The sequence below is a fragment of the Tachypleus tridentatus genome, unplaced genomic scaffold, assembly GCF_004210375.1.
Source record: "Tachypleus tridentatus isolate NWPU-2018 unplaced genomic scaffold, ASM421037v1 Hic_cluster_2, whole genome shotgun sequence".
Lineage (NCBI taxonomy): Eukaryota > Metazoa > Arthropoda > Merostomata > Xiphosura > Limulidae > Tachypleus > Tachypleus tridentatus.
This window is the reverse complement of record NW_027467782.1, coordinates 50,192,953-50,211,128: the sequence shown is the minus strand read 5'-3', so window position 1 is coordinate 50,211,128 and position 18,176 is coordinate 50,192,953. Positions and strand designations below refer to the sequence as shown.

The following is an 18,176-nucleotide window of genomic DNA, read 5'->3' as shown; positions in this document are numbered from 1 at the left end:
ATATGAAAGCATCATTTGTATGCTTATTTCTGAAACGAACTAACACAAGTAAGTTGTTGTCTTTGTGTTTTCAGAGAATGTGTTTGCTAACGCCTATGGAGCCACATCGTGTAAAGGCCTATAGAGCTTTTCTAACCACTGATGTTTGTGTAGGATAGCTCTTTCCAAGAAGTCTTTCAAGTGTTAATGTAAATCTACAAGTTTCATGAAGATACCAAGTAAAAAGAACGAAATTATATGTTTGTCGCACACACAAGAGATGTTATTCAGATCTTTTTTATTTTTTGAAGGAAAGGGGAAAATGGAAGCTTTATTTTTTTGTGAACATGCACTACGTATATAGTAGTCTTCAAATATTTTTGAAAATGTGATTTGAAACTCTGTTGACAAGCACATAATAGAAAAATAGAGTAGCAAACGATAACCGTTATAGTAATATAGAAGTAGGTCCTGTGGTTTTACATTGTGATAGAATTATTGAATTTAAGGTCGTCTTCGAAGTTATGGTTTCTTCTGAAATCTTCATAATATGCTTGATAAATATAAAATGTCACTGGGAAAGGTGTAGATAATAACAAATGATAGATTTTAATCAGAAATCACCAAAGTCGCTCCTCAAGATCAATGGTTATAGTCATAAATGAATCAGTTTTGTGAATATAGAGTTATGCCACAGAAGATCACAGTCTGACATGGTTGTTATTTGTCACACATTTTAATATAGCTGTTGATTGTTTGCCATTATGTCGTAATACTATTAAACTGTTTAGCCCATCTGTATTTATGTTTGTTGTTGTATAACACATTTTGTAATTTAAAATGTTTGGTTTCTTTTCCCTACGGGCCCGGCATGGCCAAGCGCGTTAAGGCGTGCGACTCGTAATCTGAGGGTCGCGGGTTCGCATCCCCGTCGCGCCAAACATGCTCGCCCTTTCAGCCGTGGGAGCGTTATAATGTGGCGGTCAATCCCACTATTCGTTGGTAAAAAGAGTAGCCCAAGATTTGGCAGTGGGTGGTGATGACCAGCTGCCTTCCCTCTAGTCTTACACTGCTAAATTAGGGACGGCTAGCACAGATAGCCTTCGAGTAGCTTTGTGCGAAATTCAAAAAACAAACAAACAAACAAACTTTTCCCTATATCTTGAAAATTAATATTTTTGATGCATAGTGTATATTGATCAAACTTTAGAATTATATGGCCTTAAAGCTGAATTTGGATGATTTCATTAGCATTGTCTTAACAACGCGTTTCATAACTAACATTATATTACTTCTAAACTATTTTACTGTGAGAAATTTCTGAGTTATCTTAACTTGTTCGCAAGTTGTTGTACAAGTTTAGCAAACACAGCAATCTCATTCTGAGTTGCGGAAAAATGTTCATAGACAGCAAGATATACGTATTAAGAATTCCTGACCCGAAGTAAAATGAGTAATTTCTTTAGACACTTTAGTCGACAAAGTTTTGAAAAAAAATTCCTTTAGAAGTTTAGTTGCTGAAGAACGAATGGAAACTAATTTTCTCAAAGAGTTTTAATGACCAGAAATTGGACTCTATAGCTAACAAGGCTTTGAAATAAAGGACTTTTCCTCAAGTGGTATAATTGGTGAAAATTAGTAGCAAATGTATTTCTTTAGGAGTTTCAGTCGACGATGGTAATAAATAAGTCATCCGAATAACTAACTAGAACCCATAACAACACCTTTTATTTCTGAAATTGACCATGTGATGTAAAGGCTAAAAACATATAAAAGTACATTTTACTCAGAATGTTATTCAATGATATAGGAACAAGTTATATGAATGAAAGCTAGTAAACGTTACTCTCCGATATAAAAACAGTAGTAATGAAAATGTTAATGCTTGGTAACATGGAAGTAAAAGAGAAAGAACGTTTTTCTCTGATATAGAAACAATGCAGATTTGTCTAGTAAGGATTTGTTTGTTTGTTTTTGAATTTCGCACAAAGCTACTCGAGGGCTATCTGTGCTAGCCGTCCCTAATTTAGCAGTGTAAGACTAGAGGGAAGACAGCTAGTCATCACCACCCACCGCCAACTCTTGAGCTACTCTTTTACCAACGAATAGTGGGATTGACCGTCACCTTATAACGCCCCCACGGCTGAAAGGGCGAGCATGTTTCGCGCGACGGAGATGCGAACCCGCGACCCTCAGATAACGAGTCGCACTCATTTAGTAAGGAAACTGAAGAAATCAACAAATAAGCTAGTAATGTTGTTTAAAGTTAAGGACAAAGCTACACAACGGGCTGTCTGTTGTTTTCTCACAATGGGTATCGAAACCTGGTTTCTAGCGCTGAAACTCCAGAGACATGTTGCTGTGTCACTGGAACAAACATAAACAAACGCAAAATTAAAGAAGCCTTACTTATACAACAACTCAAGCGCAAATTAAACCAAAACAAAGGAACACCTTTATACCTCTATTAATAAATATAATCCTACATCTGAGCACGCCCTCTACATTCCTACACTCAATTACACAACTGCCTTCAAACATGTGGTTAGGTATCGGTCAGTTAGCTTTCTTTCTTTGTGAACCTGACAATGACTGAAGAAGAAGATCGAAAAGTTGTTCGCTCCTCTACATAGTGCTTTCTCTATCCATACCAGTCGTTTTTACATATATGACAAACCGTAATTTATTTATTAAACCCATACACTTATAAACAGTATGTAGAAGTAATGGTTAGTTACATTCTTACACTTTTACTGTAAATCAAACAACACTTGACTCATCAACCCAGTTTAAGAAATGTACTTATAGTTTAATATTTATTGCAATGAGTAATTCACTTTTAAGGTTCACTATACTGAATACCTGAATGTTCATCACAAGCAGAATAAAAATTATTAAGTAAATGTTTCGAAAAACAATACATATGTCAAACTGTTCTTTGTTTTTAAATATTATAAAATCATAATTAGTTTTTAAATAATCCATAATAAATTGAACTGAAAATTAAATAGGGAAAATGCTAAGCTGCACTGTGTTTTTTATTGTACCTGTTTTCGAGCTTAGCTGTGTTACTTAGGGTTAAAGGTCCCATGCTTTCTCCATTGTTTACTCATTTCAATTTCCAATGTATCAAGTTTTTAGACTTCATCTCTTGATATACTCTCCTAAAAAACTCCACTGGGAAAGGATACTGTTTTCTCCAACCACGATTAAGCAGACCGCAATAATGAAAGTTCTTTGTCAGAATTCTAATGGATCTGCTGTTATTCCAGTTGTTGAAATCAAAGTATCGTTGAGAGTTTGTGAACATTGGTGATATAAGCCTTCATAAGTTTTAAATTCCTCTTTCCATTTTTACATCCATACGTGACGGCATTATGTATCCAGTGGTAAATAATGTATAGTTGCTAAACTCGCCTGTACACGTGGCGACTCACCACTCTATGAGAATAAATATTATAAGGTGGGATGAACTTTTGTGATATTTTTCAGCTTAACTCTATTCAATGGATAAGTCCTGTAGACAAACAGTCAAAATAGAGACTTGTAGTTTGAGGAAATAAAGTAGACATTATTCACAACCTGGTTTGTTTATTACGTTTAGTGTCCCCAGTTGTAGGCTGAAAATATAATCTTTTCATTTTGATTCAACTTGCTTCTGTACTTCGATTTGTGTCCCATTTTTGAATTAATAAAGTTCAACTGTCTTGTTTGAATTTGTACAGTTCGACGTTTTTATTTGCTTGTAAGATTTCTACACGTCTTAAACAGAAAAAGATGAGAATCTTTATGACAAAGGGTCGGTGTTGGTGGACACACAAGAAAGAAGATTAGGATTTTCAGGGAACCAGCCGTTTATTTAAACAGCTTACAGAAATTTGATATTTTAAAGATATGAACACAGCACTTTAGGCGCTAAAAAGATAATTACCTCTTGATTCTCGTGTAATAACAATAAATGAAATATATATTCACAGAAAAATCCTTAAAACGATAGTTTATAATTAGCTAATAAGACGAAAGTAAGAAATGAAAAGTTACTGAAAATTAATTTGAACCAAAACTTCGAAGTGAAGAAAAGAGAAGATATAAAATGTTAAATTTCTGGTTCATCCACTGCCTCAGCTAAAAAGTAAGGAGGCCAGAATAAATCTGCTCGTTTTCCGAACCGCAGTCGAAGAGATGGTGATCGACCACCTTTGCGCTCCATCTGGTGGGTAAATTGTGCAACTGGTGGTAAGGCCTCATTTCTTAATAGCAGCTCATATAGATCTCGCATATCTGAAAGATATACAAGTGATAAGTTTTTAAAAATGACAGTTGCATGTCAATCAAACTGTTTTGTCGCAGTATAAGACAATATTACATTGCGTTTAAATGTTTAGGCAAAGATAAAATTATATTAAAAATGAACACAGAATTTAATTATCAATACGTGAAATTATTATTTGTTATAGTACAAAACAGCATGATGACATATCTGCGTCACTTCCTAGGATCCTAAATCCGTTACCTTATCACTGACTCACCAGAGAACACTTTTAATTACACATGTTTACTATTATAGAACTACTGATTCCGAATCAATTTAAGAGGCAGCTTTAATCACAGAGTAACTTATATCAGAGTCTGCAGCTTTGAATTAGATAACCATACAAAAGTGTATACTGGGTTTTAATTGTAGAACAGTCACTGTCACAGTCTAAAACATGGTGTTAAACTGAAATTTTATTCCAGAATATTCGATTATACAGTTTATGACATGTTGTTTAAAGTTTGTTTGTTTTCGAATTTCGCGCAGAGCTACTCGAGGGCTATCTGAAGATAGCGTTAATACAATCTTGCACTAACAGGTAAAACTGAAGGGAGAATATTCAAGACACACAGTAATGTGTCATGCGGCCAAACCGACCTTTAGAATACATTATGGGAAGATAGGGTAAATACAATCTTGCACTAACAGGTAAAACTGAAGGGAGAATATTCAAGACACACAGTAATGTGTCATGCGGCCAAACCGACCTTTAGGAAACACATTGTTTTACACATTTCCACTTTCTGTAGTTCAGACTGCGTTAATCGTAATGTGTTTTACACTTTCTGTAGCTCAGACTGTGTTAATCGTAATGTGTTTTACACTTTCTGTAGCTCAGACTGTGTTAATCTTAATGTGTTTTACACTTTCTGTAGCTCAGACTGTGTTAATCTTAATGTGTTTTACACTTTCTGTAGCTCAGACTGTGTTAATCTTAATGTGTTTTACACTTTCTGTAGCTCAGATTGCGTTAATCTTAATTCTTACCAAATTTCGAGGTAATTTTTAAAAAAATACACGAGATATAAAATCTCCATTTTAAATTCAATTTCTTCCTTTTTTTGTTCCCACAGAAAGTATGGACACATTATGTAATATAAAAACATACTTGACTTTCAAACTTTTTACACTAATAATTCTTTACAACCTACAAAAAGGTTTCAAATTTGGTTTAAGTATTAGTCACATGTGCAAAAGTATTCAACAAAAACCGTTCAACTTTGAACAAACATTTTACCCACGCCTACGCAAAAGGTCACGTGTGGTATCGGTCTGAAATATTTACTACGATTTCGTGTAAGAGGAAAGGTAGGAAGTTTTAGTTTTGTCATTCAGATTAAAGACAGTTGATAAAGAACACGGAAAGCAAACCTATAGGATGTAAGCACGTCTGGATACAACATCAATAGCATTAGTTAGGCTAGCAAAATATATTAACACTTTCTAGCTCAAGTTTTTAAAAGAATTGTATTGGCGTACGGTTATTATTCATTATCCATTTGCTAAAGTCTGTGAAATTCTTCTAATTAAACATCGTTTAACGTCACTCCAAACATGCTCATTCTTTCAGCCGTGGTAGCGTTATAATGTACGATCAATCCCACTCACTATTTGTTGGCATAGAATAGCTAAAGAGTTTGTGGTGGGTTGTGAAGACTAGCTGTCTTCACTATAGTCATACACGGTTAAATTAGGGAGGGCTAACGCAGATAGCTCTCGTGTAGCTTTGCGCCAAATTAAATGTAGACTATCTGCTCTTCCCTAATCTATCACTTTAAAATCAGAGCAGTGTTGGTACACATACCTGTTGTTTATCTTTGACCGGAATTTAACAAAGATACCAAAGCATTTTACGTTGGTTATCTTTCTCAGTAAAACAACTAAAACGGAAATATTAAGGTTATCGTGAATAATTGAAGTTTTCTTCTTTTTTTTAGTGATTGCGTATTTGATAAACAATAAAGGAAATGAGGCCATTTTTTTTGTTGTTACACTCATTGAACAATAGTAAATATTGTGTGGTTAAAGTGAGGCTGCCAGTTTGTTTGTTGTTACACTCATTGAACAATAGTAAATATTGTGTGGTTAAAGTGAGGCTGCCAGTTTGTTTGTTGTTACACTCATTGAACAATAGTAAATATTGTGTGGTTAAAGTGAGGCTGCAGGTTTGTTTGTTGTTACACTCATTGAACAATAGTAAATATTGTGAGGTTAAAGTGAGGCTGCCAGTTTGTTTGTTGTTACACTCATTGAACAATAGTAAATATTGTGTGGTTGAAGTGAGGCTACCAGTTTGTTTGTCGTTATACTCATTGAACAATAGTAAATATTGTGTGGTTAAAGTGAGGCTGCCAGTTTGTTTGTTGTTACACTCATTGAACAATAGTAAATATTGTGTGGTTGAAGTGAGGCTACCAGTTTGTTTGTTGTTACACTCATTGAACAATAGTAAATATTGTGTGGTTAAAGTGAGGCTACCAGTTTGTTTGTTGTTACATTCATTGAACAATAGTAAATATTGTGTGGTTAAAGTGAGGCTGCCAGTTTGTTTGTTGTTACACTCATTGAACAATAGTAAATATTGTGTGGTTGAAGTGAGGCTGCCAGTTTGTTTGTTGTTACACTCATTGAACAATAGTAAATATTGTGAGGTTAAAGTGAGGCTGCCAGTTTGTTTGTTGTTACACTCATTGAACAATAGTAAATATTGTGTGGTTAAAGTGAGGATGCCAGTCTGTTTGTTGTTACACTCATTGAACAATAGTAAATATTGTGTGGTTAAAGTGAGGCTGCCAGTTTGTTTGTTGTTACACTCATTGAACAATAGTAAATATTGTGTGGTTAAAGTGAGGCTGCCAGTTTGTTTGTTGTTACACTCATTGAACAATAGTAACTATTGTGTGGTTAAAGTGAGGCTGCCAGTTTGTTTGTTGTTACACTCATTGAACAATAGTAAATATTGTGTGGTTAAAGTGAGGCTGCCAGTTTGTTTGTTGTTACACTCATTGAACAATAGTAAATATTGTGTGGTTAAAGTGAGGCTGCCAGTTTGTTTGTTGTTACACTCATTGAACAATAGTAAATATTGTGTGGTTAAAGTGAGGCTGCCAGTTTGTTTGTTGTTACACTCATTGAACAATAGTAAATATTGTGTGGTTAAAGTGAGGCTGCCAGTTTGTTTGTTGTTACACTCATTGAACAATAGTAAATATTGTGAGGTTAAAGTGAGGCTGCCAGTTTGTTTGTTGTTACACTCATTGAACAATAGTAAATATTGTGTGGTTAAAGTGAGGCTGCCAGTTTGTTTGGTGTTACACTCATTGAACAATAGTAAATATTGTGAGGTTAAAGTGAGGCTGCCAGTTTGTTTGTTGTTACACTCATTGAACAATAGTAAATATTGTGTGGTTAAAGTGAGGCTGCCAGTTTGTTTGGTGTTACACTCATTGAACAATAGTAAATATTGTGAGGTTAAAGTGAGGCTGCCAGTTTGTTTGTTGTTACACTCATTGAACAATAGTAAATATTGTGTGGTTGAAGTGAGGCTACCAGTTTGTTTGTCGTTATACTCATTGAACAATAGTAAATATTGTGTGGTTAAAGTGAGGCTGCCAGTTTGTTTGTTGTTACACTCATTGAACAATAGTAAATATTGTGTGGTTGAAGTGAGGCTACCAGTTTGTTTGTTGTTACACTCATTGAACAATAGTAAATATTGTGTGGTTAAAGTGAGGCTACCAGTTTGTTTGTTGTTACACTCATTGAACAATAGTAAATATTGTGTGGTTAAAGTGAGGCTGCCAGTTTGTTTGTTGTTACACTCATTGAACAATAGTAAATATTGTGTGGTTGAAGTGAGGCTGCCAGTTTGTTTGTTGTTACACTCATTGAACAATAGTAAATATTGTGAGGTTAAAGTGAGGCTGCCAGTTTGTTTGTTGTTACACTCATTGAACAATAGTAAATATTGTGTGGTTAAAGTGAGGATGCCAGTCTGTTTGTTGTTACACTCATTGAACAATAGTAAATATTGTGTGGTTAAAGTGAGGCTGCCAGTTTGTTTGTTGTTACACTCATTGAACAATAGTAAATATTGTGTGGTTAAAGTGAGGCTGCCAGTTTGTTTGTTGTTACACTCATTGAACAATAGTAACTATTGTGTGGTTAAAGTGAGGCTGCCAGTTTGTTTGTTGTTACACTCATTGAACAATAGTAAATATTGTGTGGTTAAAGTGAGGCTGCCAGTTTGTTTGTTGTTACACTCATTGAACAATAGTAAATATTGTGTGGTTAAAGTGAGGCTGCCAGTTTGTTTGTTGTTACACTCATTGAACAATAGTAAATATTGTGTGGTTAAAGTGAGGCTGCCAGTTTGTTTGTTGTTACACTCATTGAACAATAGTAAATATTGTGTGGTTAAAGTGAGGCTGCCAGTTTGTTTGTTGTTACACTCATTGAACAATAGTAAATATTGTGAGGTTAAAGTGAGGCTGCCAGTTTGTTTGTTGTTACACTCATTGAACAATAGTAAATATTGTGTGGTTAAAGTGAGGCTGCCAGTTTGTTTGGTGTTACACTCATTGAACAATAGTAAATATTGTGAGGTTAAAGTGAGGCTGCCAGTTTGTTTGTTGTTACACTCATTGAACAATAGTAAATATTGTGTGGTTAAAGTGAGGCTGCCAGTTTGTTTGGTGTTACACTCATTGAACAATAGTAAATATTGTGAGGTTAAAGTGAGGCTGCCAGTTTGTTTGTTGTTACACTCATTGAACAATAGTAAATATTGTGTGGTTAAAGTGAGGCTGCCAGTTTGTTTGGTGTTACACTCATTGAACAATAGTAAATATTGTGTGGTTAAAGTGAGGCTGCCAGTTTGTTTGTTGTTACACTCATTGAACAATAGTAAATATTGTGTGGTTAAAGTGAGGCTGCCAGTTTGTTTGTTGTTACACTCATTGAACAATAGTAAATATTGTGTGGTTAAAAGTGAGGCTGCCAGTTTGTTTGTTGTTACACTCATTGAACAATAGTAAATATTGTGTGGTTAAAGTGAGGCTGCCAGTTTGTTTGTTGTTACACTCATTGAACAATAGTAAATATTGTGTGGTTAAAGTGAGGCTGCAGGTTTGTTTGTTGTTACACTCATTGAACAATAGTAAATATTGTGAGGTTAAAGTGAGGCTGCCAGTTTGTTTGTTGTTACACTCATTGAACAATAGTAAATATTGTGTGGTTAAAGTGAGGCTGCCAGTTTGTTTGTTGTTACACTCATTGAACAATAGTAAATATTGTGTGGTTAAAGTGAGGCTGCCAGTTTGTTTGTTGTTACACTCATTGAACAATAGTAAATATTGTGTGGTTAAAGTGAGGCTGCCAGTTTGTTTGTTGTTACACTCATTGAACAATAGTAAATATTGTGTGGTTAAAGTGAGGCTGCCAGTTTGTTTGTTGTTACACTCATTGAACAATAGTAAATATTGTGAGGTTAAAGTGAGGCTGCCAGTTTGTTTGTTGTTACACTCATTGAACAATAGTAAATATTGTGTGGTTAAAGTGAGGCTGCCAGTTTGTTTGGTGTTACACTCATTGAACAATAGTAAATATTGTGAGGTTAAAGTGAGGCTGCCAGTTTGTTTGTTGTTACACTCATTGAACAATAGTAAATATTGTGTGGTTAAAGTGAGGCTGCCAGTTTGTTTGGTGTTACACTCATTGAACAATAGTAAATATTGTGAGGTTAAAGTGAGGCTGCCAGTTTGTTTGTTGTTACACTCATTGAACAATAGTAAATATTGTGTGGTTAAAGTGAGGCTGCCAGTTTGTTTGGTGTTACACTCATTGAACAATAGTAAATATTGTGTGGTTAAAGTGAGGCTGCCAGTTTGTTTGTTGTTACACTCATTGAACAATAGTAAATATTGTGTGGTTAAAGTGAGGCTGCCAGTTTGTTTGTTGTTACACTCATTGAACAATAGTAAATATTGTGTGGTTAAAGTGAGGCTGCCAGTTTGTTTGTTGTTACACTCATTGAACAATAGTAAATATTGTGTGGTTAAAGTGAGGCTGCCAGTTTGTTTGTTGTTACACTCATTGAACAATAGTAAATATTGTGTGGTTAAAGTGAGGCTGCAGGTTTGTTTGTTGTTACACTCATTGAACAATAGTAAATATTGTGAGGTTAAAGTGAGGCTGCCAGTTTGTTTGTTGTTACACTCATTGAACAATAGTAAATATTGTGTGGTTGAAGTGAGGCTACCAGTTTGTTTGTTGTTATACTCATTGAACAATAGTAAATATTGTGTGGTTAAAGTGAGGCTGCCAGTTTGTTTGTTGTTACACTCATTGAACAATAGTAAATATTGTGTGGTTGAAGTAAGGCTACCAGTTTGTTTGTTGTTATACTCATTGAACAATAGTAAATATTGTGTGGTTAAAGTGAGGCTGCCAGTTTGTTTGTTGTTACACTCATTGAACAATAGTAAATATTGTGTGGTTAAAGTGAGGCTGCCAGTTTGTTTGTTGTTACACTCATTGAACAATAGTAAATATTGTGTGGTTAAAGTGAGGCAGCCAGTTTGTTTGTTGTTACACTCATTGAACAATAGTAAATATTGTGAGGTTAAAGTGAGGCTGCCAATTTGTTTGTTGCAGTAAACTGTTAAGATCATGTTACACTCATTGAACAATAGTAAATATTGTGTGGTTAAAGTGAGGCTACCAGTTTGTTTGTTGCAGTAAACTGTTAAGATTATGTTACACTCATTGAACAATAGTAAATATTGTGTGGTTAAAGTGAGGCTACCAGTTTGTTTGTTGCAGTAAACTGTCAAGATCATGTTACACTTATTGAACAATAGTAAATATTGTGAGGTTAAAGTGAGGCTGCCAGTTTGTTTGTTGCAGTAAACGGTTAAGATCATGTTACACTCATTGAACAATAGTAAATATTGTGAGGTTAAAGTGAGGCTACCAGTTTGTTTGTTGCAGTAAACGGTTAAGATCATGTAGTAAATATTGTGAGGTTAAAGTGAGGCTGACAGTTTGTTTGTTGCAGTAAACTGTTAAGATCTGTTTTCATCACTTCATCTACGTAAGACTAGAATAGTATTTAGTATTTGCATTTCAAATTGCTTAATATTATGTCAAAGGATTTACACAGATGCGCTAGAACACAGCGCATGTTATGTGATATAAAGCACGTCAGAACTATGGAACCTGTTACTGTTTATAGTGCATGCCACACGATGTAGAGCATGTCATAGGGTATACTGCATAAGACATAGAACATGTCATAGGATGTAGAGCATGTCATAGGGTATACTGCATAAGATATAGAACATGTCAGAGGATGTAGAGCATGTTATAGGGTATACTGCATAAGATATAGAACATGCCACACGATGTAGAGCATGCCATAGGGTATACTGCATAAGATATAGAACATGTCAGAGGATGTAGAGCATGTCATAGGGTATACTCCATAAGATATAAAACATGTCAGAGGATGTAGAGCATGTCATAGGATATAAAGTGTCATTTGGTATAGAGTATGTCATTGAATATGATATACGTTATAGGGTATAAAGTGTGTTATTGGGTATGGGGCGTATAACTGGGTATAGTGTACGTCATAGAGTATAAAGTTTCATTTAGCATGTAGTATGTCATTGAGTATAGTGTAAGTTATAGGGTGTAAAGTGTGTTATTTAGCATGGAGTATGTCATTGAATATGATGTACGTTATAGGGTATAAGGTGTGTTATTGGGCATGGGGCGTATAACTGGGTATTGTGTACGTCATAGTATAAAGTGTCATTTAGCATGTAGTATGTTATTGAGTATAGTGTATGTTATGGGGTGTAAAGTGTGTTATTAGCTATAGAGTACACTATTAAGTATAAAATACAGGGCACGTAATAAGGTATAGAACATGTCATTGAGTATACAATATGTCATTGGGTATAAAACACATCGCTGGATATAAGATATGTCACTGAGCATGTCCTATGGTAAGGTGCACATTATGGTAAACATCTTAAACATGTGCCCTAAAGTCGTTTTAAAACCAATCAATATAAAGTATAAACAACTTACTTTCGTAATTAGTATAGAAACTTGGCTTGGCATTCACCAGTTCATCAACTGCTACCATGATACAGTAGAACAGTAAACATAATGCCACAAGCTTGGTTGTCAACATTTTTATAAATGGAATCCTAGAAAACACAGAGTTTTAACGGTTATATTAAAATATTTTAAATGTAAAAATTGGAAAGTTACATGACAACCACGACCGATTTAAATCGCGTTGTAACGCGATGTGTTAGAAATGCATTTGACATTATTTGGTGCTATTTAGGTTACGCGACACAATCGAAAGTTGATCAGTGTCGTTAGAGGCATGTAAAAGCTCATTTCGACGCAAAATATTCTTACACTTAGATCATCAAGATGTATTTAGATCGGAATTTAGAATTTCTAAGAGGGGATAACTGTTGTACTAGGTGGCATTAGAGATACTGACTAATTTGTGAACCCAGGACAATTCAGAAAGAGACCTATCTGCAGCAAGTCATACTCCAACTGTGTTAAGTAAGAGATCAATGACAGAAGATGTACACGCAACACAACCAAGACTATTCTCTAACTGAAAATAAGGCCAACAAGAAATGGGCTCAGAAAAATAAGGCTTCCGATTATACTTCCCACTCAATCCATCGTATACCTAGAGCGTCTGTGTAACTAAACCATTATTCATTTTGTTCCACAGAAGGATATATAGGTTAAATTACTCAATGCGACTAATCTATACGATTAGTCTGTTGACAATGGTGCTAGGAAACCGTTGTTCTCTTCCACTGGATGGATTATGGAAAGTATCAGTGAAGAGTTGTGTGGTTTGGACAATATAAGCTTCCGACGAAGCCTTTTAATGGCTACGTAACATGATTATTGTCAAGGTGCATGATCTTTACGTACAACATAACTAGACGTGGCGACATTAACTGTAATGGCATGCTCAGAATTAAAAATTGTTTTCCTATAAGTTATTGTTCTTGTAAGTGTGGCACTCGGTGATGATTTGAACATTGGCTTAGAGAGAATAATAATAAAAAACAAGTAGATGTACCTTCATATCTCCCTTTCTCAATGCTTGATACTAAATAGGTTCAGAGGACAGTATTTTTACTACAATATTAACAAATGATGCAATTCTAATTAGCAATAATATTTTACTCACAGTTTGCTACTGCAGATACAATCTACTTTTGATATAAGGCTTGGACAAACACATTAATGAAACGAAACTTGAATGAAGTAAAACCTGCAAACAAAGAACATTTTTCTGCAGAGTTGTGGTCAAACTAAGACCCGCAAACAAGAAATAAAAATATTAAAGAACATGTAGAAACAAAGCAGTTTTTTATAGCGAATGTATAAAAACTGAGAAACTGGGGAAAAATAGTATTAAGTAATATTAAATAAAATTAGCTTAATAATAATAAAAAATATGAACTTTATGAATAAAGAACATTAGCATAAATACATAGGTAAACTTTTATGTATACGTTTTACAAAATTTTGGCTTTGTGTTTCAACTAGAATCTTCATAAATGTGATGGAAGTTATAACCATACGGCTAAACCTAAATAAAATACTATTTAAGTAATATTGTTAATAAGTAATATTTTTACTTCAGTAAAACGTAGAATATGTAAAGAAATAAACGGAATGTAAGTAATATTGTTAAAAAGTAATATTTTTACTTCAGTAAAACGTAGAATATGTAAAGAAATAAACGGAATTTAAGTAATATTGTTAAAAAGTAATATTTTTACTTCAGTAAAATGTAGAATATGTCTTAAAGAAATAAACGGAATTATTCCGAAATTTTATGGTTGGTTATGTACGATTTAAGTATGAAGAAAGTTAAGCAATTTCAGTTAACTTTAAATATTCATTAATCAAAATATGAAATAGGTAAACAAAAGTAGATTACATATTTAGAAGTGAAATAAAATATTTTATTTCTGTAGAAAGTTCAAGACAAATTTATATTAAAATAAAATCATAAACAATTATGATAATAATATATGAACATAATAAGTTCATTGGATTATATTCTAAATATAATTATTTAGAATTTAGAATTAGAAAACAATTTTTTTTATGTTGCACTAGTTCCGAAAGGCACGAAGGCTTAGAGATGCGTTATAAAACAGCTGCAAAACCATATTTAAAGTTATAAACATAAAATAAAATTGTGTAACTTAACAAAATGCGCAGAGGATTTAATCTATAAAAACAAGGACATTTACGGACATTATTAAGTTCTGAAAGGAAAATTATGCCATACAAATGTTTTACTTTTGAGTAATTTAGAATAATGAACATTATAATTTTCCCTAACTGTATGTCATTACAGTCAGAAAGTGGGGTAAATATATTGTGTTTTCCAAAGTCAAAACCTCCAATTTATAGATGCTATACGTCTAGGTAATGGTACCACACGTTGCAACCATCTGTCGTAAATGTTTGTGTAGCTTCGAACTTTCTTTAACTGCAGACATACATTTTTGGATGGCCAATTTATAATATATAAATATTATAGGAAAGTTTAATAATAGTAGTTGTTTTATGGAGCAAAGATTATGTTTTATCCTATAAGTAAACTAATAAAATACGTTCCATATTTAAAAAAAAAAATCATAGTAACACAGGCGATATTGTTAACTATCACTCTTCTATCTGGACCAGTACTACCATCACATGGTTTCAAGCTATCACTGTTCTATCAGGAACAGTATTTCCATCAGATGGTTTCAAGCTATCACTGTTCTACCTGGACCAGTATTTCCATCAGATGGTTTCCAGCTATCACTGTTCTATCTGTACCAATACTGCCATCAGATGGTTTCCAGCTATCACTGTTCTATCTGTACCAATACTGCCATCAGATGGTTTCAAGCTATCACTGTTCTATCCAGACCAGTATTGCCATCAGATGGTTTCAAGCTATCACTGTTCTACCTGGACCAGTATTGCCATCAGATGGTTTCAAGCTATCACTGTTCAATCTGGACTAATACCACCATCCGATTGTTTAAAGCTATCACTTTTCTATCTTTACTAATACTGCTACCCATTGTTGTAAACTATAAATCTGCTATCTTGATCATACTGCCATCCGATTGTTTTAAACTATCACTGTTCTATCTTTACCAGTACTGTCATGCGATTGTTTTAAACTATGACACTTCTATAGGGACTAATACTGCTATTCAATTATGTTAATTTATGAATCTTCTATCTGTACTGGAAGTGCATTCCGAATGTTTTAAACTATCACACTTTTATCTGGACTAATGCTATCGAATTGTTTTAAGTTATAACTCTTCTATCTGGATTAATACTGAAACCCGATTGTTTAAACTACTGTGATCCAATTGTTTTGAACTATCACTGCTCTATCTGGACCAGTACTGTGATCCGATTGTTTTAAACTATCACTGTTCTATCTGGCCTAGTATTGCCATCTGATTGTTTTAAACTATGACTGTTCTATTATGACTAATACCGCCATCTGATTGTCTTAAACAATGACTGTTCTATTATGACTAATACTGCCATCTGATTGTCTTAAACAATGACTGTTCTATTATGACTAATACTGCCATCTGATTGTCTTAAACAATGACTGTTCTATCTGGACTGATACTGCCATCTGATTGTTTTAAACTATGACTGTTCTATCTGTACTAATACTGCCAACGAATTGTTTTAAACTATGACTGTTCTATCTGGACTAATACTGCCATCGGATTGTTTAAAGATATCACTCTTCTAATTGGAACAATATTGCCATCTGGACTTTAAACTATCACTCTTCTATCTGGACTATTACCGCAAACAGATTGTTTTAAGCTATCGCTCTTTTATCTGGACTAATACTGCAAACCAATTGTTTTAACCTGCCAATATTCTATCTGGACTAATTCTGCATTCCTATTGTTTTAAACTATTACTGTTCTATTTGGACTAGTGTTACCACCCGATTGTTTTAGCTATCTTTCTTTATTTTGGACTAATACTGACATTCGTTTGGACGTGCAGAGTACTGATTACAGTTCGATGAAAGTACATTACATCTTGTGACGAATTCGGTTATTTTACCTGGTGTAAAGTAGGGTTTTACAAAGGTCAATACACTAAATGTAACGCCGAACTCTTCCTGATATTAAAGCTTTGGATCACAACAAACAGAAGGTATCTAGAAATCGTCGAAAGAGTATGTTAAAAAATAAATTTATCTTTTTACTATGAAGTCAGTAAGTTCAAAGAAACCAAATGGAACTTTAACGTTTTTTAAAAAAGGACCTGTTTTCCTCAAGGTTAGAGGGCATCTTTGTACTACTGTGTCCTGAATATTCTGTGATTAGACACAGTTTATTGGACGATTGAGCTTAGAAGGAAAGAAAAAACACTCAGCAAATTTCAATTAAACAACACACCAGATGGAAAGTCAGATTGTTTGAAATGGTAAAAATATTTCTCATTATCGAGTTTCATAATGTTTGTCAGACAGTTACGTTTCTTTTTCGTCTTACCTATAAAGTGCAGGTGGATTAAAGTACTCATGTTGACACAATTAACAAAGGATAAAATAATTGAGATACTAAAAGAAATACAAATACTTATGCAGCTGTAAATACCTAAATATATATTTAAGGAATTTTTGAGCTACACATTAAGTACGTTGAAATACAAACAAGAATTACTCACCAAGAGCAATGACAGATTATGTTCTTGGAGAAACTGACTTTCTTCACACTCAAGAGCTTTCGATCCTATTGGCTGTCAGAGAAATGTTTTATAGCTACAGCACACTGCTGCCACCGTCTAATTCTGACGTCATTGCCCAAAATGTAAGTACATAGAAGCGTAGCTCCGCCCCAGGAAGAATTCACCCTCGACTTTAGAAAATGTGAGCTACATGCGTTAGGAACTATAGAGGATATCTATCTTGTGTTCCAACCAAGCGCAATAAACTTTTTACCGTTAGGTATTTTAATAAATAAAGAGACGAAAATGAAATGACAAAATACAGCTTCAAATTAAGACAGAGTTAAGTATTCTTGTCTGTTTAACAGTACACAACAAGGAAACTTAGGTATTGAATATCCTTCAACCATGTAAACAACAAGGCTGAAGTTATATTATACTTTATAAGCACCAAATATTGACCGAAACAAGTTAATTTCACTCACAATAAGTGTTATGGAAGTTACTCTTTCAAGTGGATAGATCTAAAGGATTGAACACCCACACTAGATAAAAGAACAAAACAAAAACAAATTCATTAACAGGGTACTAATTCCTGTGACGTCGATAAAATCTTTTAATATGAGGATATACTTCTGATCAGCTGATTAATGACAGTGTAAGGATGCTGCTTCGATCCTCAGCAAGTGTTGGTAAACTGGTGAACAAGTATGAATATCTATCATACAGATACAATCTTTTTATATGTGGGACACAATTCTTATCACTTCATGATAATGGTAGTATCTCATTCCTCGGTGGTTCTAGTATTATTCTATGTGGTTTAGAACAATGATGATGTCTCATTCCTCGGTGGTTCTAGTATTATTCTATGTGGTTTAGAACAATGATGATGTCTCATTCCTCGGTGGTTCTAGTATTATTCTATGTGGTTTAGAACAATGATGATGTCTCATTCCTCGGTGGTTCTAGCATTAGTCTATGTGGTTTAAAACAATGATGATGTCTCATTCCTCGGTGGTTCTAGTATTATTCTATGTGGTTTAGAACAATGATGATGTCTCATTCCTCGGTGGTTCTAGTATTAGTCTATGTG

At 34.0% G+C, this 18,176-nt stretch overlaps 1 protein-coding gene across 2 annotated transcripts; it reads right to left on the bottom strand.

Moving 5' to 3' along the window:
* Window positions 1–3,520: 3,520 nt before the first annotated feature.
* On the bottom strand, window positions 3,521–17,206 carry LOC143242627 (short neuropeptide F-like). 2 transcript variants are annotated; one of them, XM_076486104.1, is made up of 3 exons: window positions 13,539–13,604; window positions 12,392–12,513; window positions 3,521–4,260 (listed from the first exon to the last, which is right to left on the bottom strand). In XM_076486104.1, exons 2-3 carry the CDS (start codon window positions 12,495–12,497, stop codon window positions 4,076–4,078), a joined length of 291 nt encoding a protein of 96 aa, XP_076342219.1. In that variant the 5' UTR covers window positions 12,498–12,513; window positions 13,539–13,604; the 3' UTR covers window positions 3,521–4,075. The 2 variants fall into 2 exon arrangements, with proteins under 2 accessions (XP_076342219.1, XP_076342218.1); XM_076486103.1 differs by lacking the exon at window positions 13,539–13,604 and adding an exon at window positions 17,081–17,206 and having other exon boundaries at window positions 3,694–4,260.
* Window positions 17,207–18,176: the final 970 nt, after the last annotated feature.

What these genes read in the sequence shown, in the direction of transcription:
- LOC143242627 (XM_076486103.1), bottom strand. Translation starts at nt 12,497, where the DNA reads ATGTTGACAACCAAGCTTGTGGCATTATGTTTACTGTTCTACTGTATC. An exon ending in TTTCTATACTAATTACGAAA is followed by an intron (nt 4,261 to 12,391) that starts GTAAGTTGTTTA and finishes TATATCTTTCAG; the next exon opens with ATATGCGAGATCTATATGAG.